We start from the raw sequence: 13,721 nt of genomic DNA on the forward strand, positions 1-13,721 counted from the left end.
CATATCAGATATTAGAGACAACAGGAAGCAAAGATCAGACAATCAGACCTGTCAAAGATGGACCCCACTCCTGCAGTGTGAGCGCTATTGCGGTGGACATGCAGCCCGGTGCCTAACACAATACCATCCTTCACTGACACAGAGCGATGAGAGAATGATGCGATGAGCAGCTCATTCCAACCTAGACACCCACACACACACCCACACACACACACACCCACACACACACACACACACACACACACACACACACACACACACACACACACATTCACAATGAAGCAGTGAAAGGGAAAAAGCTACATGCACTTGTACACACTAGGGGTGAGCTACCTAATGTTTTTTTTTAACAATTCGACCTAACTCTCACCTAACAATGTTGTCGAATTTTGTACAGAAGAAGTTTACTGACCTGCTCGTAGGAGGATGACCTGATCATCCAGAGGTAGCTGAGAAAATTGTGGGATGCGTTTTGCCCACTCCACCAGGGTGAAGAGCTGTTTATCAGCTGCCTGGCAGATGTTGGTGACAGGATCGTTTGTCTATCAGAAACCAGGGAATGTTCTCATCAGAAACACGTGACTAATAGTTTTTTTGTTAACATTATTACCAAATTATAATTACTTGTCAACAAAAAGTAGATTATCATTCCATTCTTTTCAAATCCAAACCTTTAGGTCTGATTAAATCATGTAAACGATTATTTACTGAATAACAATGAATTATAAGTACAGCAGATTGACACAACGACTGTGTGTAAAGGCCATGAGTACGGTGGGAATTTAGATTTGAGTATTTTCCTTACTGAGTTGTCTGCATTAGTCTGAATGTAGGTGTCTGTTTTTGGCTCCACAGATAATTCAGCATCTAAAATCTTCTCCACTGGCATTTCTTCATTTAAACCACTGCTGGAATCAACCTCGTTGTCATTTTTATCTCGACCCCGTTGCCTTTCTTCCTGCACAGCTACACATATGCACACACACAAAAACACAGTAAGGACCTTTTTATTCACATCATTATTTATGAAGCCTATTCATCCTATGTGTCAGGAAATATCCCACTGCATTATTTTTAATAATCACAAACAAGACAGTGAAATATTACTTTATTAAATTTTGCCTACTTAATGCAAAACAAAGGCAGGTTTGAAAAGGTTTTTAAGTAAATAATATGTTGCAGAGGTGTATGTAAAGGTGTATGTTGCAGAGGTGTATGTAAAGGCCTCACCTTCCCGCTTCATTCCCATTGCCAAGCATTTCTGATAGCGGCAGTACTGACACCGATTTCTCTGGCGCTTATCTATTAAGCACTCCTTACTGTCCCGGCATGTGTATGTCAGATCTTTCCGGACAGTTCTTTTGAAGAAACCCTTGCAGCCTTCACAGCTGTATACTCCATAGTGTTTACCTGGAAAGAATTGCATTTTATGAGAAGAAGGACTATAATGTTGCTAAAATGTACTTTGAAATCCCACACTGGCATATTTTAAGCGCTACGCACTCAGATTATTGATAACTACGTTGTTAAACAACATTCACATTTTATTTAGCCTCATCTACCATCAAGGGGATTTTGATAAATAATGGTACTTAGAGGTTACCAGAAGAGCGATCACCACAGATGGAGCACAGGTGTTTCGAAAGAGAGCCTGGACTGACGCACTGGTAGCTGCTACTGATATTAGCAGGAGGCTTAATGTCTCTTGAGGCTTCCAGACTGTTTATCTGAATGGAAAAAAGTGAAATGAGAAAGTTAACTTCCAGGAACTGGGTTCATGATTACTGGTCTAGAACTAAATTGCTAAACATATGGCTCTCTGTCCAGGACTGGTTTTAATCTGGTCCAACAAAAAAAATCTAACTTCTTCTTCTTCTTCTTTCGGCTGCTGCCATTAGGGGTCGCCACAGTGGATCATCCGTCTCCATACTACTCTATCCTCTACATCCGCCTCTTTCACACCAACTACCTGCATGTCTTTCCTCACCACATCCATAAACCTCCTCCTTGGCCTTCCTATTGTCCTCCATTCTGGTGGCTCCATCCTCAGCATTCTCCTACAGATATACCCCATGTCCCTCCTCTGCACATTTCAAAACCATCTCTATCGGGCCTCTCTCACTTTGTCCCCAAAACATCATACAGTACATGCGCGGTCCCTCTAATAAACTTATTTCTAATCCTGTCCATCCTCATCACTCCCAATGAAAATTTTAACATCAACTCTGCTACCTCCAGCTCCACCTCCTGTCTCTTACTCAATTCCACTGTCTCTAATCCATACAACATCGCAGGTCTCATCACAGTCCTATAAACTTTCCCTTTCACTGTTGCAGATACTCTTCTATCACAAATCACTCCTGTCACTCTTCTCCACCCACTCCACCCTGCCTGCACTCTTTTCTTCACTTTTTTAACACACTCTCCTTAACTTTGCACTGTTGACCCCAGGTACCTGAACTCCTCCAGCTTCTCCACCTCTTCTCCCTGCAACCGCACCACTCCACTGCCCTCCCTCTCATTCACACACATGTACTGTGTCTTACTCCTACTGTTTTTCATTCCCCTTTTCTCCAGCACGTACCTCCACCTCTCCACAATATCATCCGCAAACATCATAGTCCATGGAGACTCTTATCTGACCTCACTCGTCAACCTGTCCATCACCACTGCAAACAGGAAAGGGCTCCTTTATGCAGTCCAACCTCCACCTTGAACCAGTCTATCATTCTCACTGCACACTTCACTGCTGTCACACTGTCCTCATACATGTCCTGCACCACCCTCACATACTTCTCTGACACACCTGACTTCCTCATACAATACCACAACTCCTCTCTCCGACCTGTCGTACGCTTTCTCTAAATCCACAAACACACAATGCAACTCTTTATAAACCTCTCTATTCTTCTCCATCAACATTCTCAAATGTTGATGGAGCCAGTCCTATCAGAAACTCTCTTCACCTCCACTACACTCTTACTGTACTCTTTCTTCAGAATCACCCCTACACCATTTCTCTTTCCATTCACACCATGATAGAACAGTTTAAACCCACCTCCAATGTTCCTGGCCTTACTCCCTTTTCACTTGGTCTCCTGAACACACAACATATCTACTTTTCTCCTCTCCATCATATCAGCTATCTCTCTCCCTTTACCAGTCTTAGTGCCAACATTTTAAGTACCAACCCGAACCTCCACTCTCCTACACTTCTCCTTTTCCTGCCGTCTCTGTAGACGTCTTCCTCCTTCTATAAAATCTTTATCTAATAAAACTCAAACTCAATACAAACTTTCTATTTATAAAAAGCAAAATATACATATTGCACTAATCTGTATTAAGCAGATTGGGTCTAACAAATATTAAATATTTTTTTATTTAATTTGTTAAATTTTATTTAATTAATTTAATTTGTGCCTATTTAATTGATTACTCAATTTAATGCATATAATTAAAAAGTGTATTTCATTAATTAGATTTATTCTATTTTATTTGTATATATACTTAAAATTTTTATTTTAACCAAGCAGACATTTTATCAAAAACTGTAAAAAACAATAAACAGCGATAATAAAAAAAAGACAGGCAATTTAATGTATTGTATTCCTTCCCCATCATTGTACCGAAGTTGATCAGAACAGTTAAAAACTGAGGTATGTACCGAACCGATAATTTTGTGTACCGTTACACCCCTAATACATATATAATTTTAGACCCCACACCCACAACACTTCTGTACACTCACACACAATTAATGACATAATCCAACTTACATCTATTTCAATTCCAGGATGTAACACTGCGAAAATCGTCAAGGGCTAAGAAAACACTGTCTGTACACCATTTTAAACAATAACATAGAATTATAATTATTTTCTTCCTTCTTTTTTATATAGTTTCTTGAATTATAGTTCTTGAATTGAAAAATACTTTTCAGAGAAATGCTAATAAAGAGCAGATGCTGATGTGTTATTGAGTTCCCTTCTTTACACCCCTTTTACAGAGTTTCACTTGGAAACATCCGAAGTTTCCCATGTCCAAAATATTTAAGTGTGTTCCCGCTCTCACACGACAATGCCAAAAAAACATATTAAAATGAGCTGATTAGGTATGACAAGTGTTAGAAATTAAAAACATTCAGAGCAGATAGTTAGTCACTTTGTAATTCTGTTCTGAACCAGCAGAGGGTAGTCTAGAACAACCAGTCTGGGAGTGTAGAATACAGTATATACAGTACATATATTTAAAATTGATTAAATTACATTTTCCAGTCCCGCTACCGCAAAAATGTTATTTTCTATAGCTCCCGCCTGCAATAGTGAAGTTTTGTCCAACTCCTGCACGCAAAAGCACGCAGGTAAAATGTATAAGTAGTTTTATTTTTAATGCACTGACTGCTTCTTCCCTGCTACTCTGCTTTTTAGTTTCACTTGCTTCTCTTTTAAATATGAATGAAATAAAAAGGAAAATAAACATGCATCTTTCGTTTTAATTGTTTGACTTTTTATGCAAATGATGAACATGGACAAGAACAATGAACTTTTCAGAACAGAGAACATGAACTAAAACTATGTTTATATATATATATATATATATATATATATATATATATATATATATATATAAAAAAAAACAGGCCAAGGTTTTGTTGTGTTGTTTTTTCCTTTCTTCAATAATGAAATAATATCTGTAGCATAATATCTGATTCTGCATTCTGCATGAACCACGCGAGAATCCGACCATGTTCCTGCAAATCGTTTTATTTCATTTTAGTTGCAATTGTTGCTTTTGTGCAGTAGTACATAGTTTATTTGTTATTAGTAATTTTTTTATAATATATATATATATATATATATATATATATATATATATATATATATATATATATATATATATATATATATAGTTTTTTAAGACCATTTTGCATGAGTCCAGAGAGTGGAATTCATGTTTACCTGAGGACTGAAGCCCATGTTATGTGGACTGGGCAGGGATGAAGTAGTTGAGCTCAGCGATGAGGACGAGGTGATGACAGAGTAGGGTGATGTAATACCGCTTATGACAGACGGGTGGAGGTGTGTTACCATGGAGCCGATAGGTGCATGGGAGGGTGGCCTTAGGTGACTGTGGTCAACCTGTACCGAAGAACCTGGAATCAGAAAATATGGAGTGAGAGAAAGAAAGAAAAGTAAGAGAGAGAGAGAGAGAGAGAGAGAGAGAGAGAGAGAGAGAGAGAGAGAGAAAGAGAAAGAGAGAGAGTGAGAGAGAAGGAAAAGGAAATGTCTCTCAAACAAAAGTAAGATCCATTTAAAAGCGTATTCATGTGTGGTTTCTGTATTTTAACATCCAGATTGCATCTAACACATGGGATCTCAAAAATGACATGCTTTTTTATGACACATACAGCAGCTAAGTGTTGGCATGCAATACATTTCTAATTTAATTGACGATCCTGTCCTGCCAGACATCTGATAATGAATGGCAGAGTCTCTAAATGTTGGAAGGCATGGATAAGTGTGTCGTCTGGAAGTCATTTGCATACCCGTGATAGAAAAACCTTGTGCAGAACAGGTTTAGAGGGAAAATGCAGAAAAGAGAAAGACAGCAGCAGAGAGTCTGTGCAAAGTAAATGTCATTATTAACAGATGTTGGAGCAAATGTGTGTATCATTAAGTAACAAGTAACAAGCCAAGTTACACCAGACAAAATAAATAAAAACAAAGAGCCCAATAATACATCAGCTGTAAAAAGTGTTCCAATTTTTTAAAATGTATTTTAGTATTTATATTAATAAGTATTGCAAAATGCAAAAGTGTAACGCACTCAATGTGCATTTGTGAATTAAATGTACACATTCTTTTTGCCCTCTTAATCGCAGCTAATAATAGCACATAAAACAACCCTGCTCTCAGACTAGTACAATTGTCTTTAACTGAATCCAATAAGAACGGGTTGATAGTGTTCACACAGTGCATCCAATCAGAAGACACAGAGAGGTCAATGAGGGTCAGCAGTCGAACGTCACATCCAGCAAATTAGAACAAAAGTGCCAATTTCAACCAACCTCCCACTAACCTCCTCACATAACCTACTGTGACCTCTACGAGCTTTTTTATCGTCCGTTCTTTATGTAGACATTTTCTTCAGATACCTATTAATGCATCGTACTGTTGCCTCCTGGTGGGCGCTACAGAGCTCCGTCCACCAAAACAGCCAGGCATAAAAACCAGGCAGGCTTTACTCAGCATGAACAATTAAAATATTCAAAACTACACATTGTCCATTGTAACTGTCACATTTGTACATAGAATCCAAATGGTCCATTTGTAAACTGAACACTTGTAAATAACATCTGTACATTTATTTAACAACATTTTTACTCTGTATATGTTGCATTATTGAACTGTCTGGTTTACTATTCTATTACATTATGTCTGTACTTCTCCTGCACTGGAAGCTTCTGATGCCAAGTCAAATTCCTTGTGTGTGTGAACAGACTTGGTAATAAAGCTGTTTCTGATTTGCATAATAAGTTTAGTTGTGTGTGTATCATCACCAGCATTACCGTCCAATACATAAAAAAAAAAAAAACTGAAAACCTAAATTATAACCTCCTTTTAAACATGTTCAGTATCTTGGATTGAACCCGAGAGTGATCGTTTTAAGTTTTGAGAGTTTTAATTCTGAGGAGTGTCAGGAATCTTCAATAAAGCTGTTGATTATACACTGAAGAATTATATCAATAAAGATAAATCATGCATATACTGTAGTCACATGTATTTAATATTTCTTAATTTAACATAATAGCAATGCAAATATAAGATATATGCAAATATAAGCATGCCTATTTCAAACCATGACTTTTTTTTGTCTTGTTGGCAAATCATTTAGCTGTTTTTTCTAGAAAGAAATGGTTTAAATAAATGCAATGATCTGCCAAATGAAGAGAAATTCCATTGAAAGTGAAAATGAGTAAAACTTCTAGAAATAGGCTTAATAAATGTTGTCTTTCTTTTATTAGATATTACATATATTAAATACATTTTGTTGTGTATAAAAAAGATAATTTCATCCTGCATTGAGAATGTCTTTAATCGATCCCTAAACTCACCACCAGGGGTCTCTGTGTCCAAAAAACTAACCACTCTCTATAGCAGTGATGCCTAAACTAGGGCCATGGTGACCTTTGATTTGGCCTGTCATGCCTTACATGAGAAGTGAAAAAAGGGAATTTTTTTTGCCACTGACACAAATTTTCATTTCTAATTGAACATTTAACCACCTTATTTGTTTTATTTTAATCTATATAAAATGTAAATTGAAATTAAATGTAGAGAATATAAACATCTGGATTTTTTTTATTTGGTGTACATGCGTAAGGTGGAGGTACAGCATGCGTTGCGACACTCAACAAAAAGCTAATTGTGGAGCGATGGAAGCAGTGACACATAGACAAAAGGAAATTGCTGTTTTGAAAGAATACAATATTTGTCATCATTATGAAACAACTTTGTGCTGCTTTCCCAACGTCATTTACTTTCAATCTACATTTGTTTTTGGCCCACGGTCCTCAGTTTTGAACAAGTTTGATTTTTGGCTTTGTTATAGGACAATGTTTGGGCATCTCTGCTCTACAGTAACTTATTTGACTCATCTGTTTGTAATTATCACAGGCCCTATTTGCTTTAGTTGTCAGTTTATTGGACTTTGTATTTTGATTACAACCCGGTAATTAAGTTAGATCATTTTGTCAGGGATTTTAGTCCGGTTGCTCAACCTGAATTTTGGATTGCGTGTCAATAAACCATCTGCACTTGGACCCTCTCTTACATGCTGAATTATCATTGTTCCATACAGTGACTTTGACAAGAAAATACACAATAGTGTTCATCTGGTGTTCTGTAATGTTTACTATTTAATATTTACGTTTACTATTTAATAAAAATGTTAACAGCAAACCACTTTGTAGCAGATCTTTTTCTGAAGTAGTACTCGAAATGCTCAATTGTAATGGTATGCAATGTTATTTAAGCTAATGTAATATATGCAAAGCAACTGAATTGAACTTATTCAAATCATTGAACCAGCAAAACATCTTCTCACTAAATTACTACATTAGAGGTGCCATGTTTTAACCAAAATATCCATTTAAAATAGCTTTCCAACTTAGTTACCAATAATGACTGGCTTATATTATTAATATTAATCAGATTGAAGAATAAATGCTTTTGTAATGACAGGATTGATGCTCACCAATTCTTTATGATTGTATTACTTCATTAGTTTATTCATTTCTAAATATATACTTATATCTAAGCATACTTTATATACTTTATCATTTGATCGTAGACTTCGTTTTCACACCACACCCTCAGTTTGGTGGTTACTTTATGATCAAATTGGAAACTAACACCAAGGAGGTTGACTTGATGCATATAAATAGTACGATAGACCAAAAAACATACAGGGAATTATTTTAACATAAAACTCCATAAAAACAATTCCCTGTATGTTTTTTGGTCTATCGTACTATTTCAGCTAAACCAATTAGTTATGTGGCAAATGCAATTCTGTGATAAACCGTGAGATTCGAACCGCGGTAAAACGGGGGGTTACTGTAATATCAAACATTATTAAAACTAATGCTTTTTTTATCATAAGAAGGGCAACAATTACAGAACTTGGGCTGAGCTGTGGATCTTTATGTCTTTGTTTACATATAAAAAAATTTGACACGTATGGTTTATCTAAAATGTTATAATCAGATACTTATCCAACAATGAAAGGGAAATCATCATTACTGTACTAATCCAATTGGCTTTTGCAATATTAATATTAGTGTTTGCTGCAGTAATGTCAGTGCAGACCAAGAGTTACCCTGGATTTTTTATGTTTACATGCATTTAACCTAACATCATATAAAAGTTTACAGTATTTTACTGTAATGCACTTATGCACTATTTCACAGTGATCAATTTAAGCATTTGGTCTCTGATACTACTTATTGATATTTTAGCAAATGTCCTCCTAAACATTTCAAGTGCCCCATAAATACAGATGTGCTGTGAAATCCATGCATGAAGAGCCCTTAGACAAACAGTTTAAAGTCATAAATTTGTGAAGTGCAATAAAAGTGCCAACCCTTGACCCTGACTGAGAGGCAGAATCACCTGCGAGCTTCAGCACGGCGACTACACGTGACACAAGTACACAAATGAGCCAAGTGTGCTGGATTTATGGCCGTCTGGTCCAAAGTGCGCTTCAACTTTCCAGACAGCAAATAAACTTGCACATACCGTTAAGACAAAGCAATGAGAGAAACTCAGTGTAGTCCATGAGTTAATGAACAAATATAAACACATGAAACACTTACTCAGATGAAGGTATTCTGTATGATCCATCTGGTAGCCAGTGTGGAATTGAAGTCCACTTTAAGTCTCTAGTGTGTGTGTGTGTGTGTGTGTGTGTGTGTGTCCGTCCCTCCTGCTGAGGACTCGCTGCTCTCTCTCTCTCTCTCTCTCTCTCTCTCTCTCACTCACTCACTCACTCACACACACACACACACACACACACACACACACACACACACAGAGAGAAGGAGGGGGAGACTCTGGGGAGGTCTTTGACAGACGCTCACTCACTCACACACACACACACACACACACACACACGCAGAGTGGATTAATGATTAACAAAACAACTACTGTTCAACTAATATTCACTCACACACTGATTTGCATATAAATGAATACATAGTGAGTAGTAATGAGCATAAACAAACAAACAAACAAACAAATAAATAAATAAATATGCAGATGGCAATTGAAAAAAAAAATTTAATTTAAGGAATTGGTGAATGATATATTTTTTTACCATTTTATTTCAATTTTAATAAAATTGTATTGATAAAAGAATTAATAATATGATGAAAAGATGAAAATAAATAAATGATTAAAAAATGAATAAAACATTGGGCACTGACTAATGAATACATTCTAAATGAAAGAAAGAAAGAAAGAAAGAAAGAAAGAAAGAAAGAAAGAAAGAAAGAAAGAAAGAATTGAAAAATAAAATTTACATTTTACATTAAATGTACATTTAATGTAAGAATAAGTTTATGAGGCTAAAAAACATCTGTATATCAAAATACAGTTTTATAGGTATGTGGTGTATATCAGCAAACAAACAAACAAATAAGTAAACAATTGTACAGACAAATAAGACTAAATTGAGGAATACATGGTAATAAGACAATGTTCAATAAATAATGCTATTAAAATGAATGTACATCATGTTTAAGTAAATGAAGCCTGTAATAATAAACTGGTCCTGGAGGTTGTTAAACATCTGTTACACATCTGGTCAGATCATATTGCTATGTGACTACTTAAATGAGATTAGTTGAGATGCTGCATGTGCACAATTTTACTCCACATACACGATTACTTTTCAGAAGTGCCTGTATTAGATTTACTTTTTTGTTTTTGTCTAATAAAAGAGAAAACACAGTGTTGCCAACTTGAAGCAATCTGAGAAGAAAGAAATTCCCAGAATTCCAGCCGTTCCGTCCCTGTGAGGCTGATGAAAGGTGCGAAGATCCCCCTGAGATCCCCCTCCAGCCTGTGGGGTCATATAAGGGTGAGCTCCTGTTACTGAGTAAGGTTATTCAGAAGTCAGCAGCACTTGCAGTCTTCTACTCCTGTTTAAGGGAGAGTGTGTTGGATCAGGACACTGCAGCACCACTGGATGGGAACAACAGTCCGCTTAAAAAAAAGAAAAAGGCCCACAAAAGATAATGAAGGGACGCTAACTAAGACGAATGGCTCCCTTTTTCAAGGCATTGCAGCCTAATCAGGCTCTTTTCATTCGCTTCTTGTTAGATAATGTATATTTGTGGAGTAAAGGGGACTGAAGGACAATTTATCATGCAGCTTTTTATCTTTATAATGGAACCACATGGCCTCGGGCTTTAGCACTGTCTTGGGCCACACACTACTTTACTAAATGAAGACTGTGACAATTAGGCAAGCAAATTGTCTTGAAGTACGCAAATGATCAGATTACTACTTACTGAGGTTAAGCTGTAGCAATAATTGCACTTATATCATCTTGTTTTATTTTTGAGGTTATATTATCCGTTTCCATTTACAACATTTGCCAGACGCTCTTAACTAGACAGACATCAAGGTCCTCATCGTAGTACAAATATGTCAGGGTCCCAGAATGCGAAGTTAAACCCTTGCTAGGGAAGAACCGATAGCATCAAAAAACAGTACACGTTTTCTTCATTAGTACTTTTCGTCACTTTAGTAGAAAAGTCTGACTTAAATCTTTTCTAGAAATAGCTGTGCAGGTAAAAGAGTCCCATTTTTTCTTCCGGTTTTGGTACGAGTTTCCAAAAGCCTGGAATGTATGCAAATAACAATATATTTCCAGTTTGTAAACACAGACTGCCTCTGTGATTTTATGGCAAAGCAAACAAACAAATAAGCAAGCATATTATTTTCATTATTTTTGTTGCTCTAATGCAGGAAGGAATCTACTTACACTGTTGATTTACTACATTTGGTGTAAGGGGGGTATTTACTAAATCCTTTCCTTTCAGTGGAAGTAATGAGGCAGGTTACATTATTAGATTTTGTTCTAGCAGCCGAAAGCACATCAACAGATCAAAACTGACACATTATTCTCATTTGATACGAAACATTATATAATAAGAATATATAAAAAGAATTTAACATTGAAGTCTGTTTGGGTTTCCTCTGTATATTGGTAACTCTAAATTGCCCCTATGAATAAGTGAGTGAATATGTGTGTATGATACCCCGCAGGAACTGGCATCCCATCCTGGCAGTATTCCCACCACACAGCCAGTAATCCCAGAACAGGCTCTGGATCCACTATGAGTGCAAGGATAAAGTGCTTACTAATGAATGAACGAATGAACAAACAAATGAATGAATGAATGAATGAATGAATAAATGAACGAATGAATAAATAACAATGCCTTATTTATTCAGCACATTTCATCTTAATGTTCTACAACAAAAACTTGTGAGTTTAAATTCCAGATCTGGCAATTTACAAAATGACCGTACCACCTGACTGCCCAATTCAACTTTTGGATTTAATTGGATTTTCTGCCCCACTTAAGCAGCTTTGCATGAAACCATCTGCCAAATACATATGTGTAGAAATAAAGGGTATAACCAAGCAAATGTATTAAATAAACAAAAAACTATGCTTTATATTGCAATGTTACTGGAAAGAGATTTGATGATTTAAACTGTTTACTAGAAGCTTCCATGATATTCAGATTTTCAGAGCATAGCTTATAAACCACTATAAACCACTACCATACACAAGGACTGAACACTGGAGATTGAAAAAAAAATTCTGGTATGCTTTTGTTTACAGTAGTAGCTGGTGTGTGTGTGTATGTGTGTGTGTGTGTGTGTGTGTGTCTGCACAGTGTCAGAGAGGCTGACTCTCTATCCATCCCTCAACAGTTAAAAGCTTTGAAGGCCTCCGTTTAACCCAACACAGATCTAACAGACAAATCAGGCAGGAGAAATGACCATCAGCTGCCATCCTTCACCCTCAGGATAATAGCCCTGACACAGCACACACACTCACACACACGCACACACACACACACACACACACACACACACACACACAAAGAACTAATGGCAAATGTTCGAATGAGAAAGTGGCCTAATACACCACGGTAGTGATGACAGAGCTATAAATCAGCCCACTGACATACAATTGCTCGGAATTTCACTTTCTGCTTTATTTTGCCAAAAATGATGACGTCAAATTTAATCCGGCTGTTTTATGATAGAGCTTGACTTCACCATAAAACACTGGAAAAATCAATCGAGAACAATTTTAGACAAAGTAAAAACACATATTCAGATCTGACTGTGATTTGATGCATCTCTCAGTCTCAGATTGGGGAAATATTTTTTTATTTAACTTTAACAAAAGCTGTTTCTCAATGTTTTTGGATTGTAATCCAGATCTTTTTGGACTGTAAATGAGGCCAGCGGTGCTAAAACGTCGCTCACATGCAGCAGATGCGGGTAGGGGAGTGTTCAGGAGAATAAATAATCCACGGCAGATAAAGCAGATGTACAAAATGTAATTGGTAATAGCCATTGTCAATTAAATTATAGTGGAGTAAAAAGTACATATATTGAATTATAAATATAGTTGAGTAGAGAGTAAAAGTTGCTTATATCTTTGATACTCAGTAGAACTAGAAAGTAGCCAAAAAACTATTTAAGTCCAGTAATGAAGTATTTCTTCTATCTCTTTACAATCTCTGCTGCACTATACACATCAGCTCAGCTGTGACCTGCAATCAGAACAATGAACTTTAATAGGATTCACTCACATGCAGACATGACTGATGACCTTTGCAGAATCAGGAACACAATATAAAAAATATAGAAAGCATATGGATGATTCAGTATCAACAATAACACAGTACACTATTCCTGTATTCTATCTATTTTCTGGACATTGTCCCTGCAGCAGATTTACAAGGATAAATAGGTTATGAAATGTGAATTTATTTGTTACTGCCTATAAGTTTGTCTCGAATGACTGAGCTAGTGGCAACAGTGGAAATGAAAAACAGCCTGACATAGCATAAAGAAGAAACTTTGAGGAAATGTGGATGACATTTCTATCATTGTGTGTGTGTGTGT

At 36.5% G+C, this 13,721-nt stretch overlaps 1 protein-coding gene across 1 annotated transcript in view; it reads right to left on the reverse strand.

The window, feature by feature from the left end:
* The window catches only part of rxrga (retinoid x receptor, gamma a), a 14,266-nt gene extending 4,762 nt beyond the window's left edge, over nt 1–9,504 (reverse strand). The window contains exons 1-7 of the mRNA XM_046863554.1: nt 9,377–9,504; nt 4,959–5,152; nt 1,604–1,727; nt 1,231–1,410; nt 806–966; nt 413–542; nt 49–181 (exon numbers count right to left, since the gene is read on the reverse strand). Of these exons, the coding sequence (XP_046719510.1) occupies nt 49–181; nt 413–542; nt 806–966; nt 1,231–1,410; nt 1,604–1,727; nt 4,959–5,152; nt 9,377–9,404 (950 nt within the window). The 5' untranslated portion in view covers nt 9,405–9,504. The remainder of the gene's footprint in view (nt 1–48; nt 182–412; nt 543–805; nt 967–1,230; nt 1,411–1,603; nt 1,728–4,958; nt 5,153–9,376) is intronic.
* Between the last annotated feature and the right edge of the window lie 4,217 nt (nt 9,505–13,721).

Source organism: Silurus meridionalis, chromosome 12 (genome assembly GCF_014805685.1).
Source record: "Silurus meridionalis isolate SWU-2019-XX chromosome 12, ASM1480568v1, whole genome shotgun sequence".
Taxonomy (NCBI): domain Eukaryota; kingdom Metazoa; phylum Chordata; class Actinopteri; order Siluriformes; family Siluridae; genus Silurus; species Silurus meridionalis.